The sequence below is a fragment of the Schistocerca piceifrons genome, chromosome 5 (genome assembly GCF_021461385.2).
Source record: "Schistocerca piceifrons isolate TAMUIC-IGC-003096 chromosome 5, iqSchPice1.1, whole genome shotgun sequence".
Taxonomy (NCBI): domain Eukaryota; kingdom Metazoa; phylum Arthropoda; class Insecta; order Orthoptera; family Acrididae; genus Schistocerca; species Schistocerca piceifrons.
The window spans coordinates 327,682,367-327,705,148 of record NC_060142.1 but is presented as its reverse complement, the minus strand read 5'-3'; the positions used below and the strand labels follow the sequence as shown (position 1 = coordinate 327,705,148).

Here is a 22,782-nt window from a genome sequence, read left to right as displayed (position 1 = left end):
GTCTCTTCAGTTTCTAATGCAGCGGTCAGAACTTGTTTCAGCAAATCTTCCTCAGTCATTCCAGGAGTCTTTTTAAATTAAGATTTGCACACTACCCCACGAGAAGTAGTACATAGGATGCAAGACAACACAGGTCTCGCGGTCTGATATGAAAGAATACATGCGACTGTAAATTTACATCATGACGGTAATCACATTAACTGTAAATTTTCCACTTGTCTACCTGGCCTTGCGTATGTTGAACTGATACTACTCTGTCATAGTGATTGTTGTTGATAGCCTGCATTATAGATTATTACTTTTATCATAATCTTAAATAAACTTGAATGTTGAGAAAAAAGTAATGAAATGGCCGCCTTCTTATTATTTTAGTCAGTGTCTGATGGGTGATTAATACATCAACATGGGATTAATCTTTTATTAAAAAAATTGTAACACCTTATTAATCATAAAGTAGGACAAACAACATAGTTTAAGCGAGTTTCACAAATAATGAAGTGTTGGCAACACTAATAGAAGCAACAAATAATTAGCTTTCCGATGGCTGGCGTTTGGTTGGCAAAGACTAAGGTTAATCTTTTTGATCTGTGTACCGGCTAAAAACATCGATAACGCAATCTGAAATTATTTAACACAGAATAGACTTCGATGGATTTATTCTACACGGAAGTTACACTCCATCGGTGCAGTTTAGAGCAAGTTGTAATACTGCGATTCTGTTTGCCTCAACAAAGCTGGAGCCTCAATACTATATACCATTCTCATTACACGGCGCTGTCTCACATGACGGTCGTGGCACGATCGTCTTCAGAATAGCGATGTGTGACGCCTGTAAATCGCTATGTAGGGAAAAACATGTGCAAAATTGTGGGCAGGTGATGTGTTAGGTGGATCGCAATTACTTTCTAATGGAGCCCTGAAGTCTCGGCAGATTCCATTCTGTGACACTCCAATTCACTGATCACCATGAACCAATTTTGGTCACTTATATGACAGTGTGCACAAGGAGATCAAACGTGAATTTGGCCGACCTGACTGGAATAAGATTGCCCTGGGCACAGTGAGTTGCCCAAGATGACTGAGGTAAGTACAGTTAAGGCTTGACTATGGGCTCCCCAGTCAAGACCAGTGCCAGAGTGAAGTCATGCTCAGGATGAACGTCCCAAGTGCAACCCACTCATAACCAGAGTCAGGACCACAATCTCCTCTCCAGATCAGAGTCTGTATCAGAAGCCCCATTTTTTCACTCGTTCCCTTCCATCAAAACTCACTAAATTCCTAAAGCGCACAACGACAACCACCCCGACATGGATTGCATCCCAATCACAAGACTCTACACTTGCCATGTCTCCCCTCTAAGTCATCAGGTCTACCTCCCAGTCAATCCAAACATAACTTATTGATACTCATTTCAGAAGAGCTGTAAATGTTGTGATCCATCCTAAAATTCTTTTGAAGGCCTGAGGCTTCGCAAAAAAACTGGGTAGGTAGAGGGACCTGATGGCTCCGTCTATAGCTTCCAGGCCAAGGCAAACATCGAACCTCGCGGATGTTTTATGAGCGCCAGCTCTTTACACAGTGGGCGTTTACAAAACTGCCAAAACGCCTTGGCCGGACACCCGACTTCCTCTCCTGTGCCTCTGTCCCTGCCGTGGTTAGAAACACCTAACAAGTAGATCCAGGTAGGAAGCTTTTCGCCTCTTCAGCTGAAAGCATTGTTTGCATGCAGTGCAAGAAATTCTTGGGACTAACCTCCTGTCCACAGTAAGTCATTTGAGATGTTCCTCTCCTGAGCAACTGCATGCGGCTTCCAAGCCCCAAATGTTCACTGCAAGATTTATCGTTAAACAACCGAACCGCCAGCTTGTTCTCAATTGCAAAAAAATACTGTTTAAAGGAGAGCTACCATAGACATCCTGCCTGCATAACAATGTACGTGCTCCTGCCCATGCCTTTCCTTTTCATGTTGATATGTTCCTGTCATCTCACAAAAAATGATGTCTAGGCTGAATAGTTGGATGAGGAATTCCGCCTTATGCAAGAGAATAGAGTTTTTTTTTTTTTTTACCCAGGAATGTTTCAGCATTTTATGTGTTAACTTCAGTGGGTTACTTTAATTCCGTCTGTAAAACTGTTATTACATATTAACGTTTAGAGAAAATATTTGGTACAAAATATATATGTTCATGAATGAAGTGTTGTCGGAAACACACAGTTTGCTTACAGTTCACAGGTGGGACATGTATTACCGGGCTGATGCACTTTGTACCCTTGATTGCACTGTGTCTACTGTTTTTATAACTTATTTGGGAAAAGGATGGATGTATGCATTAGTTTATATACCTTACACGAAGCTACTGAATCTTTATAGTGGCAATTGTAAGTCTGCTGCACAGTCTACAACTTGTCATCTGCAAACAGCAAAGTGCTGTTTTTTTTTTATTTACTATGTGTTTTCGAAAGAAAATGAGTGTGTATTGAGATTTTTGCTTGTTCCTTACGACTTTGATGTTGTGTCTGTCGCAGCTTTCAAGTGTTGTGGGCGTTTTGGTGCCTGGTTTGTGTGTGAGTGGGTTTTTGTGTGTGTTTATAGATGCGAGTGCGTGTGTGCGTGTGAGTGTGTCTGTGTGTGTGTGTGTGTGTGGGAGAGAGAGAAAGAGAGAGAGAGAGAGAGAGAAAGAAAGAGAGATTGTTGTCGAAAGGCATCGAGAGTGAATGTGTGCACTGTGAGGGTGAGGGAAAAATAGTTCTAAGGTCAAATCATGTGACATTTTGATATTATTTGCGTATTTCTTCAAGTCTGGCAAAGAGGGCTTTATTGCACAGTGATGAATGTTCATTTGGTATTTTGTTTCCTTGGTAACTATTGATTTTTGGATGTGATAGTTTTCTTCTGTTGTTAATATATGGTATAGGCTGTTACAATTTTTAAGAATCTTTAAGTCAGTTACAATGTTTGTTGCGTGGTGATTCTGTGCTATCAGGAAATCTGCAAATGTTGAATTTGAGCTATTCCTTTTCAGTGCTCTGAGATGTTCTGTGTACCTGGTTGTGAAAATCCTGCATGTTTGACTCGCGTATACAGACTGACAGCAGTTGCAAGTCACTTGGTATATACAAGGCTGGCTGTGTTTGTCAGTGTTGGTGGCGTTTTTTGCAAGTCTGTTTTATATCGTGTTCTTGGTTCTCTATGATATGTATAGTACTTGTTTCTCTAGTATATTGTCAACTTTGTTTGTGGTTTTGTTGTTGTAAGTCATTGGTGCCATATGTTGCTGACTGTCTGCTGATTTGTTGTATGTTGTGTTGTGTTTTTTTGTGTATGTGTTTCATGATTAATGTTGCCTGTTTTTGTATTTTGTGGTTTACTTTACATGCTCTCTTTGTATCATATACATTCTCCTGGGCAATTTGTTTTTATTTTATTCAGTTTTTGTGTGTTTTCATGTTTGTTCGTAAGTTTTTTATTCAGTCTGTGTAGTAAATATCTGAAGCTGGTTTCTGTGTGAGCTATTGGGTGATTTGATTGGTTATTAATAACGGTATTGGTGATTTTGGGTTTCCAGTAAATTGTGAACTCATGTCTCTTGTTTTTCCTTATGTATGGTGAGATCTAGGAAATTTACTTTTTCATCTGTTTTTGTTTCAATTTCGAACTGTATTTGTGGGTGAATAGTGTTTATGTCCTCAAGAAGTTCTTTTATACGAGATTGTGATTCATCTACTACCCAAATTGTATCGTCTACAGATCAGTAGCAATATATTATTATGTACTGTTTCGGTATTACTAATTTGTCAAAGATTTTCTTTTCTATCTGACTGAGGAAAACGGCAGCTAGCAGGCCACTGATTGGGGATCCCATAGGTAGTCCATCTTGTTGAGAGCAAAATTTGTTGATGAATGTGTAGCAGTTTTGCTCTTTGATGAGCCTGAGTATCGCTGATATTTCTTATATGTTTGTTGTGGAAATGTCTCCTACTGGAGGTTTCTTTCTATGATTCTGAAGGCTTCTTCTGTTGAAATGTGTGTGTTCATGGAAGTTATGTCAAACGAAATTAATGTTGCTGTGTTTCGTATGTTTTTGTTTCTTATTTTTTGTATTAAGTCAAACTTCTCTTTCTATTGTGTGTGTGTGTGTGTGTGTGTGTGTGTGTGTGTGTGTGTACTTGGCTAAGCAGAATGTTTGTGCTATGACCTAAACAGTTTTCGCCCTATAAGTATTAATGTATGTTTTGTACTTCCTTGGAAAAGATTTTGTAACATTTCCTGTATATTACACGTATTTTTTGCATCTTTCGATAGAATCTGCGAAGATGGTCTGTGACTGAAACCGGTCGATATTTGTGTTTTAAATAAAAAAGCAGCAGGTGGTCAATTATGCATGATAAATACCATTTCAAAGTGTTGTGTTAAAAATTATGACAGGAAAAATGTGCATCAGGAGAGCGACAGAAAATGAGTGGCCGGGAGGAGCAGAGATGAATCTTCTAAGGGGTGTATGTATTACAGTTCACGAAATGAACATCGTGGACGTTCGAGAAATGTTCAAAACAGACTTACACCATAAACACAGAATGAAAACAGGTGTTTCATGGTGATAAAAAAGGTTCGAGCCATCAAGATCGAAGGCGAACTCCTTCAGAGTTACAATCCTTCTAGGACGTTCAGCTGATTGTTCACTCTTAAACAATGATAGGGCTGTTCAAAAAGCCTCTCCGCAGTGCCATATGATTGTTAACCGCGCGTGCCATATGATTGTTCGTCTGTCCGGGTTTTTCAACGAAATAATAACCGCACAACGATACTGCAGTGATACTTGTACCCATTCATAGGACGACTCGGTTAAGTGAAATACTGAACGGTTATTTTCAACAAGTAGGTGCAACCGCGCATACAGCTCGCGTTTCAATGTCACTGGTTGCCGATGTTTTTGGTGATCGTATAATTTTACAGGGACTTTGGCCTCCACAATCGCCTGACCTAATACCACCTGACTTTTTATTCTGGGAAGTAGCGACAGCAACTGTCTGTAAAAACCGTCCAAAATGCATCGATGAATTGAAAACTGCAATATCCACTTTCACTGCTTCTGTTCAAAAGAAATGTTACAGCTTGTGTTTGGAAACATGATTAGACGAATTGAATTGTGTATTCAACAACAGGGGGGACACTTTCAACATTTAATATGAAAATTTGTAAGTAAAAATGAGTATTCAATATATTAATAACTTGTATTTCACTGAGTTTCATTTCGGTATATTCACTGCGGCATACGGCACGCGCGGCTAATAATCATACGGAATTGCAGAGAGACTTTTTGAACACACCGTAGTATCATTTTGGCGGAACGAAGAGATGAAAACTGATAGAATGTGATGGCATGTAACCGAATGCGGAACTGTCTATCGTGGAGCTTATCATGAAACTACCTGTCTTTTAAGGCGTAGCTGCAGATTGTTCAGTAACATGTTTTATAGTAATCACTCCTCAGACAACGATTGTCCTTTACTACGTTTCAGTGGGGAGGGCGTGTGTGGCCCCCTGCCTGACAAGGATGAGGAACTACATGGCTCGACATCTGTTTCAGTACCGCACTCACTTTTTAAGCACGTATCGACATCATTGTACTCCTCATGCATCTTGTCCACACAGTTGGGTGTAAGCGATACTACACATTCCACTGGCTCATCTTGCAGAAAATTTGATATTTCATTTGCCTCTTCCTTCCCACTCTTAGAAATTCCTCGGATTCCTTTCCGAGGAAATGTCAACTTCGGCTACAGTTGTTGTAGATGCAATGCAATGTTTGCTTGTCTTCGCTCCGCTTTCTATCTACCCCATTAGCACGACAGCACCATTGTGAGTTACTCGTCGACTAAGCAGTTTAACTACGTTTCGTAGCCCCATGCTGTGCCCACCAATGGATACCTCCAGTCTCGCCCCCTGTTGCTAATAGCACCCAGTATTGTGGTTGCATGGTAGCCAATATGTGGGGCGTCGAGTACTATAAACATCAGTGGCCTTTTGCTACCTCGTATTTAAGAAGTAACTTCTGAGTACTCTATTCATTATGGACCAATCTACACTCCTGGAAATTGAAATAAGAACACCGTGAATTCATTGTCCCAGGAAGGGGAAACTTTATTGACACATTCCTGGGGTCAGATACATCACATGATCACACTGACAGAACCACAGGCACATAGACACAGGCAACAGAGCATGCACAATGTCGGCACTAGTACAGTGTATATCCACCTTTCGCAGCAATGCAGGCTGCTATTCTCCCATGGAGACGATCGTAGAGATGCTGGATGTAGTCCTGTGGAACGGCTTGCCATGCCATTTCCACCTGGCGCCTCAGTTGGACCAGCGTTCGTGCTGGACGTGCAGACCGCGTGAGACGACGCTTCATCCAGTCCCAAACATGCTCAATGGGGGACAGATCCGGAGATCTTGCTGACCAGGGTAGTTGACTTACACCTTCTAGAGCACGTTGGGTGGCACGGGATACATGCGGACGTGCATTGTCCTGTTGGAACAGCAAGTTCCCTTGCCGGTCTAGGAATGGTAGAACGATGGGTTCGATGACGGTTTGGATGTACCGTGCATTATTCAGTGTCCCCTCGACGATCACCAGTGGTGTACGGCCTGTGTAGGAGATCGCTCCCCACACCATGATGCCGGGTGTTGGCCCTGCGTGCCTCGGTCGTATGCAGTCCTGATTGTGGCGCTCACCTGCATGGCGCCAAACACGCATACGACCATCATTGGCACCAAGGCAGAAGCGACTCTCATCGCTGAAGACGACACGTCTCCATTCGTCCCTCCATTCACGCATGTCGCGACACCACTGGAGGTGGGCTGCACGATGTTGGGGCGTGAGCGGAAGACGGCCTAACGGTGTGCAGAACCGTAGCCCAGCTTCATGGAGACGGTTGCGAATGGTCCTCGCCGATACCCCAGGAGCAACAGTGTCCCTAATTTGCTGGGAAGTGGCGGAGCGGTCCCCTACGGCACTGCGTAGGATCTTACGGTCTTGGCGTGAATCCGTGAGTCGCTGCGGTCTGGTCCCAGGTCGACGGGCACGAGCACCTTCCGCCGACCACTGGCGACGACATCGATGTACTGTGGAGACCTCACGCCCCACGTGTTGAGCAATTCGGCGGTACGTCCACCCGGCCTCCCGCATGCCCACTATACTCCCTCGCTCAAAGTCCGTCAACTGCACATACGGTTCACGTCCACGCTGTCGCGGCATGCTACCAGTGTTAAAGACTGCGATGGAGCTCCGTATGCCACGGCAAACTGGCTGACACCGACGGCGGCGGTGCACAAATGCTGCGCAGCTAGCGCCATTCGACGGCCAACACCGCGGTTCCTGGTGTGTCCGCTGTGCCGTGCGTGTGATCATTGCTTGTACAGCCCTCTCGCAGTGTCCGGAGCAAGTATGGTGGGTCTGACACACCGATGTCAGTGTGTTCTTTTTTCCATTTCCAGGAGTGTATTTATAAGATGTGAGGCTCTCTTTCAGGGTCATTCTTTGCGGTAATAACGGAACGTATATTCAGAGAAAAATCGTGATTTGTCATGCGGCTAGAGAACTATACAATAAATGGACACAGCGATCACTCAAATAAAGAATATCAGATTTCTTTTTATCTAGACAGTGTGATCAGATTTATTTTTATCTAGACAGCGTGTATTAGAATTTTACTTATTTATCTCCTGTGCTGAAAATGCACATAAATTTTCTGCTTAATTAATCAAGACGCATTCAAAATTGTAATGGAAGAAAAGGACATGGCTGTGTTTGATTCATCATATGAAGGAGGTAAGTGTTTCAAAAAATATCTGAAACCCATTAATAGAATTAAAAATATAAAAATAGCTTCTTTGTTGTGATTGGTAGTTCTACATCGCTAATAATCTCAGAAGCACAATTAGAAATAATTTTTCATATTCCAGGACACTTATTTGTACGAACATCAGTGTCTGATCTACGATGACTGCCCACACCACATGAGTTTGTGTTTGCAGTCCGCCTGCTGTGCTGGGTGGTAATGTGCTTGCCCCTCAGGCAGCGGGCCCGGATTCGATTCCCGGCCGGGTTGGAGATTTTCTCCGCTCGTGGACTGGGTGTTGTGTTGTGCTCATCACCATATCATCCTCATTACCGGCACGCAGGTCGCCCAATGTGGCGTCGACTGAAATAAGAATTGCACTCGGCGGTGGAACTTTCCCGTATGGGGTCTTTCGGCCAATAATGCCACACCGTCATTTCGTTTCATTGTGTTTTCATTCCCGTGAATAGCGCGAAAATTAAGTAACAACGTGATTAATAATCAATGATAACTTCCTACGACCTCACTCCATCCGTTACGTGAATACAAACAGAATTTAAGACACAGAGTTTCAGCCACTGCATTAATTAACAGATACATACAATACTTGATGGTACTCTATGTTAAAACACATCGTGACGATGTGAACTCATGCTGTTCAGTTTTCTAGTGCAGATGGTGCGTACTTCCATATTTTGAGCACAAACATTCTGTGATTGCACTGCTCCAGGAGTAGCGATAATGGAGATGTATCCAGTATTAAATTTTTGGTACGTGGGAAGGATAAAAAATTTAGAGAAGGAAACTGGAAGACTTCCCTGTTACCACGGCCCCAGAAGTATGCAACACACGCTGACTAATTCATCTCATTCACGCACTTCAGCTACCTGTATATGAACATTTGATTCAAATCAGGCAGTGGTCAGAAACAATAAATTATTTACATATTCCACCAAATTAATGTTGAATGACGATTTAAGGCTATTGACATTGAGTCATACAGAGGAACCTAAGTGTTTTCCACGTTATTTTAACAAATTTCTTCACTGTCATGAACTATGTGATGTACTAATGATAAACATAGAATTAAGGACGGGCTTAGTCCCAAGTGGGGAACCTACTTTGGCGTCCTCCCAGCGTCTGTTCTTCATTCAGTGATCCATATACGTAATACAGCCATTTAATTCAGAAATGTTCAATAGCCTCCCGCAATTCCAGGAGGACTACACGAAAACGATCCGAAGAATATGTGTACTCATCCCTATTACTCCTAAAGCGTGTTCGACTTCCCTTTTCCCGGCGTAGTGCAGAAACTACTAAAGGTGGCACGGACTAAATATGTCGCTCAATGTCCCATGTGGAAACAGTGAACCAAGCTGCTTATTCTTCGAGGTAGTCGTATTTATGTCTTTCTCCATTGTTCGTACTGTCTACCTTCCTTCTATTCCCGTCGATGTTATTCCCTGATGTCTTAACACATGTCCTACCACACAGTCTCTTCTTCTTGTCAGGGTTTTCCATACATTCTTTTCCACTCCCATTCTGCGCAGAACCTTCTCATTCCTTGACTTATCAGTGCACCTAATTTTCAATATTCATCCGTAGCACTACATCTGAAATGCTGCGATTCCCTTCTGTTCCGGTATTTCCACAGTCCATGATCACTACCACGCAATGCTGTGCTCCAAACGTACCTTTTCATAAAGTTTTCCTCAAATCAAGGCCTATGTTTCATACTAGTAGATTTCTCTAGGCCAGGAATGCCCTTTCCGCCAATGCTAGTTTGCATTTCACATCCTCCTTGCTCAGTCCGTCATGAGTTATTTTGCTAGCTAGGATTCAGATTTCCTTAACTTCATCTACTTTCTGACCATCAATCCTGATGTTAAGTTTCACACTGTTCTGCTCTCTGCTACTTCTAATTATTTCCGTCTTTTTCGATTTGCTCTCAGTCTATATTTTGAACACATTAGACTGTTCATTCCTTTCAGCATAGCATGTAACTCTTCTTCACTTTCAGTGAGGATAGCAATGTCATCAGCAAATCTTATCGTTGACATCCTTTCACCTTGAATTGTAATTCCATTCCTGAACCTTTCTTTTATTTACACCATTTCTTCTTCGATGTATAGGTTGAACAATTGGTGCGAACGACTACGTTTCTCTCTTACTTACTTCGTTTTTGGTCGTCTACCCTTATTATTTCCTCTTCGCTCTTGTACATGTTTATATTACCCTTCTCTTCCTATAGCTCACACCGATTTTCCTCATAATTTCAAAAATCTCCCACCATTTGACACCGTCGAATTCTTTTACCAGGTCGATCAATCCTATGAACATGTACTGATTTTTCGTTAGTCTTGCTTACATTATCAACCGTAACGTCAGAATTGCCTCTCTGGTGCCTTTACCTTTCCTTATCCAAAATTGATCGTCACCTAACACATTCTCAGTTTTGTTCCATACTTCTGTACATTATCCTTGTCAGCATCTTGGACGCATGAACTGTTACCCTAATTGTGCGATAATTGTCGCACTTCTCAGCTCTTGCAGTCTTCGGAATTATATGGATGATGTTTTCCCGAAAGTCATAATCTTTTGTTGCCACTTGCCCCAATGATTTCACAAATTCTTATAGAATGTTATGTGTGCCTTCTGCCTTATTTGATATTAAGTCTTTCAAACCTCTTTTAAATTCTGATTCTAATACTGCATCTCTCCCTTCTATATCGACTCCTATTTCTTTTCTATCACATCAGACAGGTCTTCTTCCTCATAGGGGCATTAAATGTCATCTTTCCACCTAAACTATCTCACATCTGAATTTAACAGTGTAATTGCGATTGGACTCTCAATGTTACCACCCATAATTTTAATTTCACAGAAAGTTGTTTTGACTTTTCTATAAGCTGAGTCAGTCCTTCCCAGAATCATCTCTTTTCTAGATTCTTCACATTCTTCATGCAGCGGTTTCGTCTTAGTTTGCTGCACTTTCAATTTATTTCATTCCTAAGCGACTTGTACTTCAGTATTTCTGAAATCACCTAAAATTTTTGTACTTCCAGCTGTCATCGATCAGCTGAGGTATTCTTCTGTTTCCTATTATTTCTTCGCAGTCACCTTTTTGGTACCTATGTTTTTCTTTCCAACTTTCGCGACTGCCCTTAAACTGCCTCTTTAACTGAACTGCTGCTGAGCTATTTCTTATTGCAGCCTTAGATAACTTCAAGCGTATCTCTTTATTCCTTACTACTTCCGTAATCCACTTCTTTGCGTATTGATTTTTCCTGACTAGTCTCTCAAACTTCGGCATACTCTTATCACTACTAAATTATCTGAGTCTATATCTGTTCCTGGGTACGCCTTCCAATCCTGTATCTGATATCGGAGCCTCTGCCTGACTATGATGTATTCTATCTGAAACCTTCCCGGCCCTTACCAAGCATACTGCCTCTTCTTGTAATTATTGAACCGTATAGCGGTCTCCTATGGTAATTAGATTTTCCGCTCTCTTTACGTACTGAATTACCCGCTTTTATAGCAGTCCACAATTTCTAAACTGTTGCTGGTGCAGTATTTTGTGCACGAATTGAGCTTTAGATTACGTCCTATAAATTTTCGAAGGGATTCATGTAGAGGAATCTGGGTGACCAAATCATTCGCTCGATTGTCCAGAATGTTCTTCAAACCATTTGCATCCACAAAAATTCCATCGTTGTTTGGGAACATGAAGTCTATGAATGGCTGCAAATGATCTCCATGTAGCTGAACACGTCCATTTCCAGTTTCCACGTAGCTGAAAGTAACCATTTAAAGTCAATGGTAGATTAATTTGGACCACAGAACCCAATGCATTCCGTGTAAACACGGTCGACGCCATTATGGAAATACCACCAGCTTGCACAGTGACTTGTTGAAAACCTGGGTCAGTGGCTTCGTGATGTCTGGGCCACTCCCGAAACCTACCATCAGCTCTTACTAACTGAAATGGAGACTCTTATGATCAGCCCATGGTGTTCCACTCGTCTATTGTCCAACCGATATAGTCACGAGGTCAGAAGAGGCGCCGCAGGCACTAGGTCCACATGTCTGTTGTCATAGCCCATTACCGCCAAATTTCGTTGCACTGTCCTAACGGATACGTTCGTCGCACGTCGCGCATTGACTTCTGCGGCTATGTCACACAGTGTTGTTTGTCTGTTAGCACTGGAAAAACTACATAAACGCCTCTGCTCTTGGTCGTTAATTGAAGGCCGTCAGCCACGGGGTTGTGCGTGAGGAAGCTCCTGCCTGACGATTGATTTTCTGTGTGCACTCTTGATGCTTTGGATTTCGGAATATTAAATTCCCTGAGGATTTACGTAATGGAATGGCCCATGCGTCTAGCTCCAACTACCAATCCACGTTGTAAGTCTCTTAATTAACGTCGTGTAGCCATAATCACGTCGAAACCTTTTCACATGAATCACCTGAGTTCAAACGACAGCTCCGCCAATGTACTGCCCAAAAACACCTTGTTTAAGCGGTATTATCGCCATCTGTAAATGTGATGACATTTTTACCTTAGCGTGTAATACCCGCTCTTTCCTACGGCTTGTTTATTGTTCTCGAAGAGTTTCTCCCATTTTACAGGTCGATAAGTCGTATGAACATGTCTCATTTTCTTCTTAAGTGCAGCTTCGATTATCAGTCGCAATAGTAGACCTCCCTCCCTGATGCCTTTACCTTTCCAAGAGCCGAACTGATTGATCTTTTCTTATCCATTCTTTTGTATATTATTCATGTTTGTAGTTTGGATGAAAGAGCAGTGATGCAAATTATGCGACAGTTATTGCGCTTATTTTTCCTTGGTATCTTTACCTAAAAGTCTGGTGATATGTCTCATAGATTCTACGGTCAAACATAAACAGTTGTTTAGATATTCTGCAAGAATATTATCCAACCCCTCTGCTTTATTGGTTGTCGGGCCTTCAAAAGCTCTGTTAAACTCTTCCGTTTCGACTTTCTTCTACCATGTCACCAGACAACTCCTCCACCTCATAGAGGCAATCAATGTCCTCTTTCATCCTATTCGCTGTTTCTTCTGCGTTAACAATGCAATTAATTCTACACACACTTCCTTTTAAATCCACAGAAAGTTTTATTTTACTATTCTATACGATGAATCTCTCTTACTGGCGACCATTCGCTTCTCGATTTCCTCTCAGTTTTCCTCCAGCCATTTTGTCTTCACGTCCAATTCGTTTCTTTTCTCAGCTCTGGTTTTGTAAGCTCTGTTTTCCTCCATCTGTAATTGTCCTTTTAGCGATGTCCATTCTTTTTCAACTGACGTGGTTACTTTTTCATTTATTATTGCATTATTTACAGCAGCAGAGCCATCAAATTAATCTTCAGTACTTCAATATCCCAGTTCCACACTGATTCTTCCAGACGATCCTCTTAAACATCTGTCAACTTTTCATGATTACCACAATGTGATCTTAATATCTATGTGCATCTGGGTACACCTTACAATCCAGTGTCCTTTTTTTTTCTCTTTATTGAATTTCGATTCCCAACCAGAGGGAGCGGCGGGCTGGCAGCAGCGTAACATGCCGCTCTGGAAGCGACAGATAAGGTAGAAAACGTAAATAGTAGATTTAACAATAAAAAAAGGTGATAAAACGATGACTGCGTAAAAACGAACATGGTGAAAAGTTGCGAGGAAAATATAAAAAGCGCAGGGTGGGTGAGCTGATGAAAACACATATGAGGGTAATCCCAAAAGTAAGGTCTCCCATTTCTTTATAAGTGCATAGACCCGTTTATTTCTACAATGGTTTACATCAGTTTACAGCTTGAACATTATCTATTTTTCGACATAGTCCGCATTTCTGTCGATGTATTTTTGTACACGCTGTGGCAGTTTTTGTACGGCCATTTCATGCCAACTCGCCGCCATGCTGTTCAGAATGTTATGAATCTCTTCTTTCACCTAGTCGTCGGAGCTGAATCGCTGGGACCACAATTAACGCTGGCAGATACTCTGAGACTCTGAAAATCTCATGCGGGCAATTCAGAACCAGAGAAGAGGAATGTTGACCAAGGCCATACACATTCTCCATGACAACGCTCGCCCACACATCGCTCGGCAAATCGTTGCTCTCCTGCAACAGATTCAGTGGAACGCACCCTATAGTCCTGACTTGGCGCCCAGTGACTATCACCAGTTCCCTAAGGTTAGGGAACATTTGTCTGGAAAGCGATTCAGCTCCGACGACGAGGCGAAAGAAAAGGTTCATAACTTTCTGAACAGCATGGAGGCGAGCTGGTATGACATGGGCATACAAAAACTGCCACACTGTCTACCAAAATGCATCGGCAGAAATGGGGAATATGTAAAAATAGCTAAATTTTCAAGCTGTAAACTGATGTAAACCATTGTAGAAATAAACATGTCTATGTACATATAAAAAACAGGAGACCTTACTTTTAGGATTACCCTCATAGTAATTAGACAGGCACAATTAAAAAACACGGCGACAGTCTGGTTTCTACTTGCAGCACTTAAAAATGGGGAAGCACAACACTGAACACTCACAGAAAACTGTACTATAAGGTATAAGGTACGAATGCTTACGGGGGGGGGGGGGGGGGGGGGGGGTTGGTAGGACCCAGACAGATGAAGCGAACATGGGAGGAAATTAGAGGAAAACAAAAAAGGGAAGCCGACTGAGGGAAAGGACACAGAAAAAAAGAGGGATATGGCGGACGCGAGAAGGATTGCGGAAGGCAGTGGAGGGGAAAGCAAAAGGACTCAGGAGAGAGAAAGGAGTCAAAGAGAGGGTAGGTGGGGTAAAGGAAACAGGATGAAAGGGGGGGGGGAATGGAGCCCAGGAAAAGGGACAGACAGAGGGAGGGGGAGGTGAGGATCAGAGTTGATAGGAGGGATAAATGGAGGGAGAGAGGCCATCGTTTCCACTGTCGGAACATGTCATATTTCGTGTGAAATCTTTCAGTTTCTCCAGGTCTTCTCTGTGTACAATAGCTCCTCTTGTCAGTTCTGAGTAGTGTATTTGCTATTACTTGCTGAAACTAAGGAACATGTACCAAATAAGGACCAGTTCCTAATAAGGCACACACTCATTTTCTAGCATAGAAAATGTCTTCCGTAGTGACAGCTTGTGACATCTAGTGGGCAAGGCAATAACTATCTCCGCACTGTTTCTCGTGGCAGCCATTTTACTTTCAGTTGTGCTACTGTGTTCAACGCAGGAGGGCTGCTTCTTATTTTCACAGTACGTTTCATCTAATGCAATCGCTCCGGTTATGAAGTATTTTTACTAGTAAATATGTATTTACGAGGGTCACTCCAAAGGAAATGCACACTATTTTTGTAAAAATACGGTTTTCATTCTGCGTGTGTGAAAGTTTTACAGTGCGTAGATACTTCCTTCTCGCCTGTTTTAAAGCTAAGTTCAACCTGTTACCGTGAGTGGCGCTATCACAACATGTCTTGAAGATGGCTGCTACACTTGACGTTCGTCAGAAGGAACGTGCTGTCATAGAATTCCTGTGCTCTAAGAACGAGACAGTGGGAAACATCCACAAGAGGTTTAAAACGGTGTATGGAGATGCTGCTGTCGATCGCAGTACAGTTAGTTGGTGGGCAAGCAGGTTACGTAATGAAAGTGGGCACGGTAATATTGAGGATTGTCCTCGCAGTGGCACGCTTCCAACTGCACACTCTCCAGGCAATGTGCAGAGAGTTAACGAATTGGTGACTGCTGACAGACGCATTACAGTGAACGGATTGACACGCTACGTTGGGACAGGGGAAGGAAGTGTTTGCAGAATACTGAAAGTGTTGGCGTTAAAAAAGGTTTGTGCCAGGCTGTTTACCAGGGTGTTGACAGTGGCTCACAAAGAAACAAGAAAAACGATATGCAGCGAAATTTTGGAACATTACGACGATCGTGGAGGTGAATTTATTGGAAGAATTATGACAGGTGATGAAGCATGGCTCCATCATTTTTCACCAGAGACGAAGAGGCAATCGATAGAGTGGCATCATGAAAATTCACTCAAGAAAAAGAAATTCAAAACCACACCTTCTACTGGAAAAGTTATGGCTACGGTGTTTTTCTATTCCGAAGGTCTCTTGCTTGTGGACATCATGCCAAGTGGAACCATCATAAATTCTTATGCATATGTGACGACACTGAAGAAACTTCAAGCTCGACTGAGTCGTGTTCGACCACATCGGCAAAAGCAGGTTGTTTCGCTGTTGCACGACAATTCACGGCCACATGTCAGTCAAAAAACCATGGAAGCGTTCACAAAACTCAGATGGACAACACTGAAACACACGCCTTACAGTCCTGACCTGGCTCCATGTGACTATCATCTCTTTGGGAAACTGAAAGACTTTCTTCGTGGAACAAGGTTTGAAGATGATGACTCCCTTGTACACGCTGCCAAACAGAGGCTCCAACAGGTTGGTCAGAATTTTACCGTGCGGGTATATAGGCGCAGGTTCCAAGATTCGTATTTAATTTTAGCGAATGGTTCAAATGGCTCTGAGGACTAGGGGACTTAACAACTGAGGTCATCAGTCCCCTAGAATTTAGAACTGGTTAAACCTAACTAATCTTAGGACATCACACAGATCCATGCCCGAGGCAGGATTCGAACCTGCAACAGTAGAGGTCGCGCGGTTCCAAACTGAAGCGCCTAGAACAGCTCGGCCACACCGGCCAGCCTTTTAGCGAATCAAGGGAAACCGGATTAACATGTATTTCTTATCTTTAAATTGAATCTAAATTATCTTATACATTTTTACTGCGCAATTACTCGGTCGTTGCAAGAAATGTCAAAAGAAAACATTTTAAATTCCTTCTAGGTAACCTTCGTGACACGGCGTTCTGCAATTAGATCAATAATTTTTAGTAGCTATAATTGTAGTACGGTACTTCAAAAACATCAGGAACGTTAAACTTACTGGAAATGTTTGTTTTTAGATGGAGCCACAGAGAAAGGAGCAACGTGGAATGCAGATAATTTAAAACGAGTTGTAGAAGCTGTTGCTGAAGGGATGCCTGTCAGAACCACTTCGAAGACACACAGGATTCCTCGATGTATGTTACGCAACCACATAAGTTCCGGACTAACAACCAAATGTTTGGGACGAAAAGCTTATGTGGACGAAGCTCAGGAAAGAGAAATTTGCCAAAGAAGTTTTCGACTATCTGACGTTGGGTATCCAGTTACAGCAAAAGTGCTCCGAAAATGTGTATGTGTATATTGTGAAAAGAATAGTGTGCAGAATCGTTTTAATGAGACGAAGAGATTGGCTGGACGCAAGTAGCTCAAGCTCTTCCTACAAAGACACCTAGACATTGCAAAAAGGGAGGCAAAATACTTGAATTCAGGAAGAGCTGAAAGGCTAAACAACATTATTGTAAGTGATCATTTTCAGAAACTGAAAATGGTCTTGTCCGAATTGTAGTTACCTGAAAAATCCTACCTTATGTACAATATAGAAGAAAAGAGATGTCACCTCTCACTCCACAAGTCTCCTGAAGTTTTAGCGAAGAAAGGTGAGAATCGTTTGCAATTTGTTACCCCAGACCACGGGGAAAATGTTACAATTGTCTCATGTGGGAATGCAATTGGATAGGTTATTCCTTCTATGATAGTTTTCAAAGGAAAGTGACGCAACCCATAATGGGAAGACTATTTGCTTCCTGGGACAGCAGTAGAAATTACATTCATCAAACGTATACATCATTTTGCCAAATAGAAGCCTGCAGAAGCTGTTATTTTGATATTTGATGGAGCATCGTAGCATTTGGACCCTGAAATTTGCGACGTTGCTGAAGAGCACAATAGTAGACTGTACACCTTGCCTAACAACACAACACACGAGCTGTAACCCATGGATAAATTAGTATTCAAGCCGTTTTGAGGCTTACTGGGATGACGAAGTTCAGCTGTACTAGTCTGTACATGAAACGGAAGAAAACAGAGTAATTAATAGATATGTGGCCAAGGTGTGACCAAAAACAACATTCTCAATAATTGTCATGTCTGGGTTCCGTGCAACAAGGATTTATCCTTTTGACACAGAAGCTATTCCAGACACTGCATTTGCTTCCTTTCGTCTATCAAAGCTTCGTGACCCAGAAGAGAACATGACAATTGCCCCTGAAACAGGGAAACTGCCAGAGACTCAATCAGTTCCAAAGATTTCCCGAAAAAAGAGATGCCAGTACATTGACTCAAGTTCATCAGAAAGCGAGGTATATCCAGTAAAGGATAGTTCAAGTGACTTCAGTCTTGAAGATAGTGACGCAACTGAAGATCTCGATTGTTCCTTCAAGGAAATTTCGCAAACCCCAAAGCTGAAGGGAAAAAAAACAAACACAGCGGAAGAAGGCATTAAATTAAAAGGCGCAAATAGTATGTAAGGCAATGTTCACGCAGAATCAAAAGAAAAATGGTACCAACGAAAGCAATGGATCTAAGGAAGATTCACGTCGCAAAAGAAATTCACTGCCTGTAAAGAATATTCGGAAGAAAAATGCAAAAATAAAAACTCCGCTGAAGCAAGCAGCAGGTCTACCTCTAAGAAAGTGTTGGCTGTTTTTGTCATATGTGCTGTGGAGGCAGAATATTCGACATGAGACTTTGAAAAAATGTATGAAATATGTGCATGAAGATTGTGTAGGGTTGACACCGAAAGACAAAGTGCGAAAATTCCTGTGCATACCTGTACAAAATGATTTAAATTAAGCAAACTAGTTTCATGAATCTTTATTCATGTGTTCACTGAAAATGTAAAGATTAGAAATATTGTTCCTATTAGGATAACGAAAGTTACTGCTGTCAGAACAATTTTGATTGCTGATTAAATTTAATAATCTGAAGAGTTAATAAATAATCAGTAAGTACCAACAGTTTTGTATGAAGCGTTTGTCAAAATAAGTAATAATAAAAGTCTCATTTCACTTATTTCTAAAATAAAACTTCATTATAACTCTTGCAGTTTATTGAAGCAGTTTTCCTGCCATTTACAGGGCCCAGAATGTTAATATGAACAGGATGTGGCTACGGGCCATATTAGGAACAAAGTCTCCTAACAAGGCCCACTTACAAGAGTCAAACATTTTCTTTAAAGTGATAATATTAATTAAATAAACTTTAGATGTTCATTTATTTTTGAAATGAATATAGTTAAAGGATGTTGCACGTACGATCTCGAAGTCTTAACGCTTTCACATACTGAATACGAAATTCCTAAACTTTAGGTGGGCCTTATTTGGTACACGTACCGTAGCAGCACAACTACCGAGCCCTTTCGAATGTAATAATATTCCTAAGCCGACTTCATGAGAAATACTACAATCCCATCGTCGAAGAGGCCTCACTCACAACGTTGGCGCTGGAACCATGATACTCAGAATTTCATTATCCGATTAGTATCCTCTCAGATCCTTTCTTTACCTCTTTATCTGCTGCTTGTGACGTCGACTTAAACTGAATTAATTTTGTTTGCGTTGATTTGCTGTCTTTTCTGATAAGAACACCCCGGTCACTGAAATGTTCGCACCTCTACCGTCGCATGATAAAGAAAACTTTCACAGCCTTAGCACGTTTGTTTAGGTGCTTGCGCAATGGTACCGTTTCACTTTTCTGCATTCAACGGCTGTTTTCTCGTAAACCTTAATGAGATGATTCTATTTCCTGATGACATAGTTGCCAAGACACATCAAAATTTGTATACAAACTATCTTTACCTCTACCATACTTCGATAACATGCCAACAACGGCGCCAAGCTTCCCGTCGAGGCAAGCTTTCGAGTGCACTGTTACTCCTCAGCCTACTCCAACCTATGAGTGAAAAAGATAGGGAGACTGAAATTAATACCGTTAAGAGAATAGCGATGAATAACGGTTACAGAATAGATATGGTTAAAAACTATTACGGAAAAGTAATAAGCGCAAAAAGAATAAACCTGATGGAGAGAAAGTGAAAATTATCACGATGCCATACTACGGAAAAGTCTCACAAAAGATAGCAAATATTTTTAAGCCATACGATGTCAAAATAGCTTTTCAGACTAATAACCTAGTGAGGTATAGCCTTAAGCACGATATTGGCGAGAAGAGAAATAAGTTTGAAAGATCGGGAGTTTATAAGATTCAGTACAGAACTTGTGATGCAAAATATATAGGGCAGACAGGAAGATCATTCGCGATCCGGTATAAAGAACATAAAGATGCGTTCAGGTTAGGAAATTATGACAACTCAGCTGTTGCGAACCATATATATGAAACAGGCCATCCCCTTAGTAGCATAGAAGACAACGTAGAAATATTGCATGTAGAAAAGAAAGGGAGGAAACTTGATTTACTAGAGGAATTCGAGATAGCTATCCATGAAAAGAAACAAAGCAATATCCTAAATGTACAAGGTAATTTTAAAGAAATGGGATTTTTAGCGGGGTTTAGAATTATTTTAGGGCAGGCATGCGACTTTAAACTTGTAGCATGTCACTGACGGAGTTGCGAGAGGCTAACGATGGCAGACCAATGCAATAAGGAAATCAGGCGCCCAATAGTATAGCGTTACCGTCAAGCAAACGGCTGTAACTACGCCACAACACCTAGGCACGCCAGTCCACAACAGCTCCCGAGCCGGCGCAGTGCGACAGCATATCTGGTAGCTATGGGACGGCCATTGACTTGTGTCCACAACTTCAATGTAAGACGAGGACCCACAGTCCAATATACTTTTAATTCTGTTTTACTCTATGGACTTCCCAACTACGTATTTGTGATGGTATTTTGTCTTATTAGTCCGTTTAATTTCATGACATAGACTTTACAACCTGATGATGAGAGCACTGTCTCTTGAAACGCGTTGTTAAAATATGTATAAGAATCGCGGTTGAATGCTAACAGTGATAACCAGTATAACGACAACTGCTACCTCGACTCCATAATGGATTATATTAAACCAAGAGAAGTACTACAATCCGATCCCAGTGTCGATAACACCAATAAATCGTAGCTCTGACTTGTCAGAGCTAAAGTCCCAACTTTTCTTGAGCCCGTTAGAGGTACAACAGCTACGGAAGTGAGTTGTTGTGGCCATGTCTGGTAGGGATGTCGCTTGCACTACCATCAGAAATTATGTGAACTACAACAAAAACATTAAAAAATTATCTTACTAGAGGGGTTTTACTACGGAATGTTCTCTTCTATTCCATCTGCGATCGTAAGAGGCTTGCACAGATCATAAAAGTGGTCAGCGTCAAAGCCTCTAAGAGGAAGCCAGTTTTAAAGGGCTTATTGTTTTTAAGACACAACGCCATAAGCTGTTTGTGAAATTATCTGTAGTGTGAGTGGTGCATCAACACTCATCTTTGACCCTTTCTGCTAGAGTTTTGAGTCCTCCCTCGGGCATAGGTGTGTGTTTTGTTCTTAGCGTAAGTCAGTTTAAGTCGTATGTAAGTCTACGGACCGATGACCTCAGCAGTTTGGTCTCTTAGGAATTCACACACATCTGAATATTTCTTAAGACTTTGAAAAGGCAATTTGGATTAAAGGCTAGGGTCATAAATTGTTGACACATTGTCTGAAGGAAGCACGGCAAAGTCGTCTGAGTGTCGTTGCTAGTCAGCCATCAATGCTGTACCACCTGTCGTTCAGTATATCTTATTTCCTCGACTGATCCCCACATTTGGTTTCATGCAACACCAGCTCTTCTGGAACATGCAGTGTTTCACTATGAAGAGGTGACACAAATGGACGGTTGCCTCACTAATTTGACTATGGTACTTTGAGCCTATACGGTATTCAACAGGTTTCTGCTTGGTAGTTTTAATTAAGAGTTCTTGCTTTTGTTGATTTTACCTAATTTGCGATAACTGGCATAGTCGCAACATGCAAGTGCGAGCCGGCAGCCGCTCGCACAGTCGTACCAACCTGACGCCGGTGGTGAGCGTGGCGTCGCCGTGCCGCCAGACGACGGCCTCTTGCGGGCCCTGCAGGTGCGTCGCGACGCACGTCAGCTCCACGGCGCTGCCCGCCTTGTAGTAGCGCTCGCTCACCAGGTGGCCCTTGTCGTCCGTTACGTTCACCTCGGGCGCTAAGTGCGGAATATGGTTCATTAATATTTCCCAGGAGTGATAAACGTCATTACGAAATACATTCACAAGAGTTAGCTTAGCCGTTTCCGAGTGTAACACGCACACACACACACACACACACACACACACACACACACATACACACAACCACGCGCGAGCGAGCACACTCACGTACAAACATTCTCTCACACACAAACATAGTGGTTCAGCAATGCACTGTGCTAACCATCAAGAGATCAGATATCTTGTGCAACAGCTGATTTATTAATCTATCCCACAAAAAGTGTGGACTGGCAGCGGCAATCTCGCCTCATCTACCGGGTAATTATAACGAAAACGCAGCTGCTCTTTAGAGTTCCTGTGTGGGCTGTAATGGTAGCGAAACTTGGTAGAAATTCTAATGCCCCTAATGAGACTATACACCCTGAGAAAAATTCGTTCCTATTTTGGTCACCAGGTGCAAATCTGGCGCTCTGAATGTATAGAAATGTTTCCATGTGTAACTACGAATGGGATGCGGGCAAGAAAGGTCAAACAAGTGAGAAAGGCATAATGTTGATTTTATTAGTAACCACTGCTTACACTGTCTGTTCAGTATGAGCATCGGAGTCGACCGGATGCTCCATCAGTAAAATGACGAGATCAACAGTTGTTCGCAGGAGTTCAGTAGAACCTGAGCTACGTTTCCTTGTCTACTGGCCCGGTAAAAGTGTTTCTTTAGAAATCCCCAGAGCGCTAAACATAGATCCGGTGAGGTGATCTTGCAGACCATGCGTCTCGAAAAGCTCTGGAGATAAATGAT

General features: G+C 42.0%; 1 protein-coding gene across 1 annotated transcript in view; it reads right to left on the bottom strand.

Moving 5' to 3' along the window:
* The window catches only part of LOC124798970, a 215,493-nt gene that overhangs the window by 17,451 nt on the left and 175,260 nt on the right, over nucleotides 1-22,782 (bottom strand). Inside the window, exon 5 of the mRNA XM_047262506.1 lies at nucleotides 21,817-21,979. Within this exon, the coding sequence (XP_047118462.1) occupies nucleotides 21,817-21,979 (163 nt within the window). The remainder of the gene's footprint in view (nucleotides 1-21,816; nucleotides 21,980-22,782) is intronic.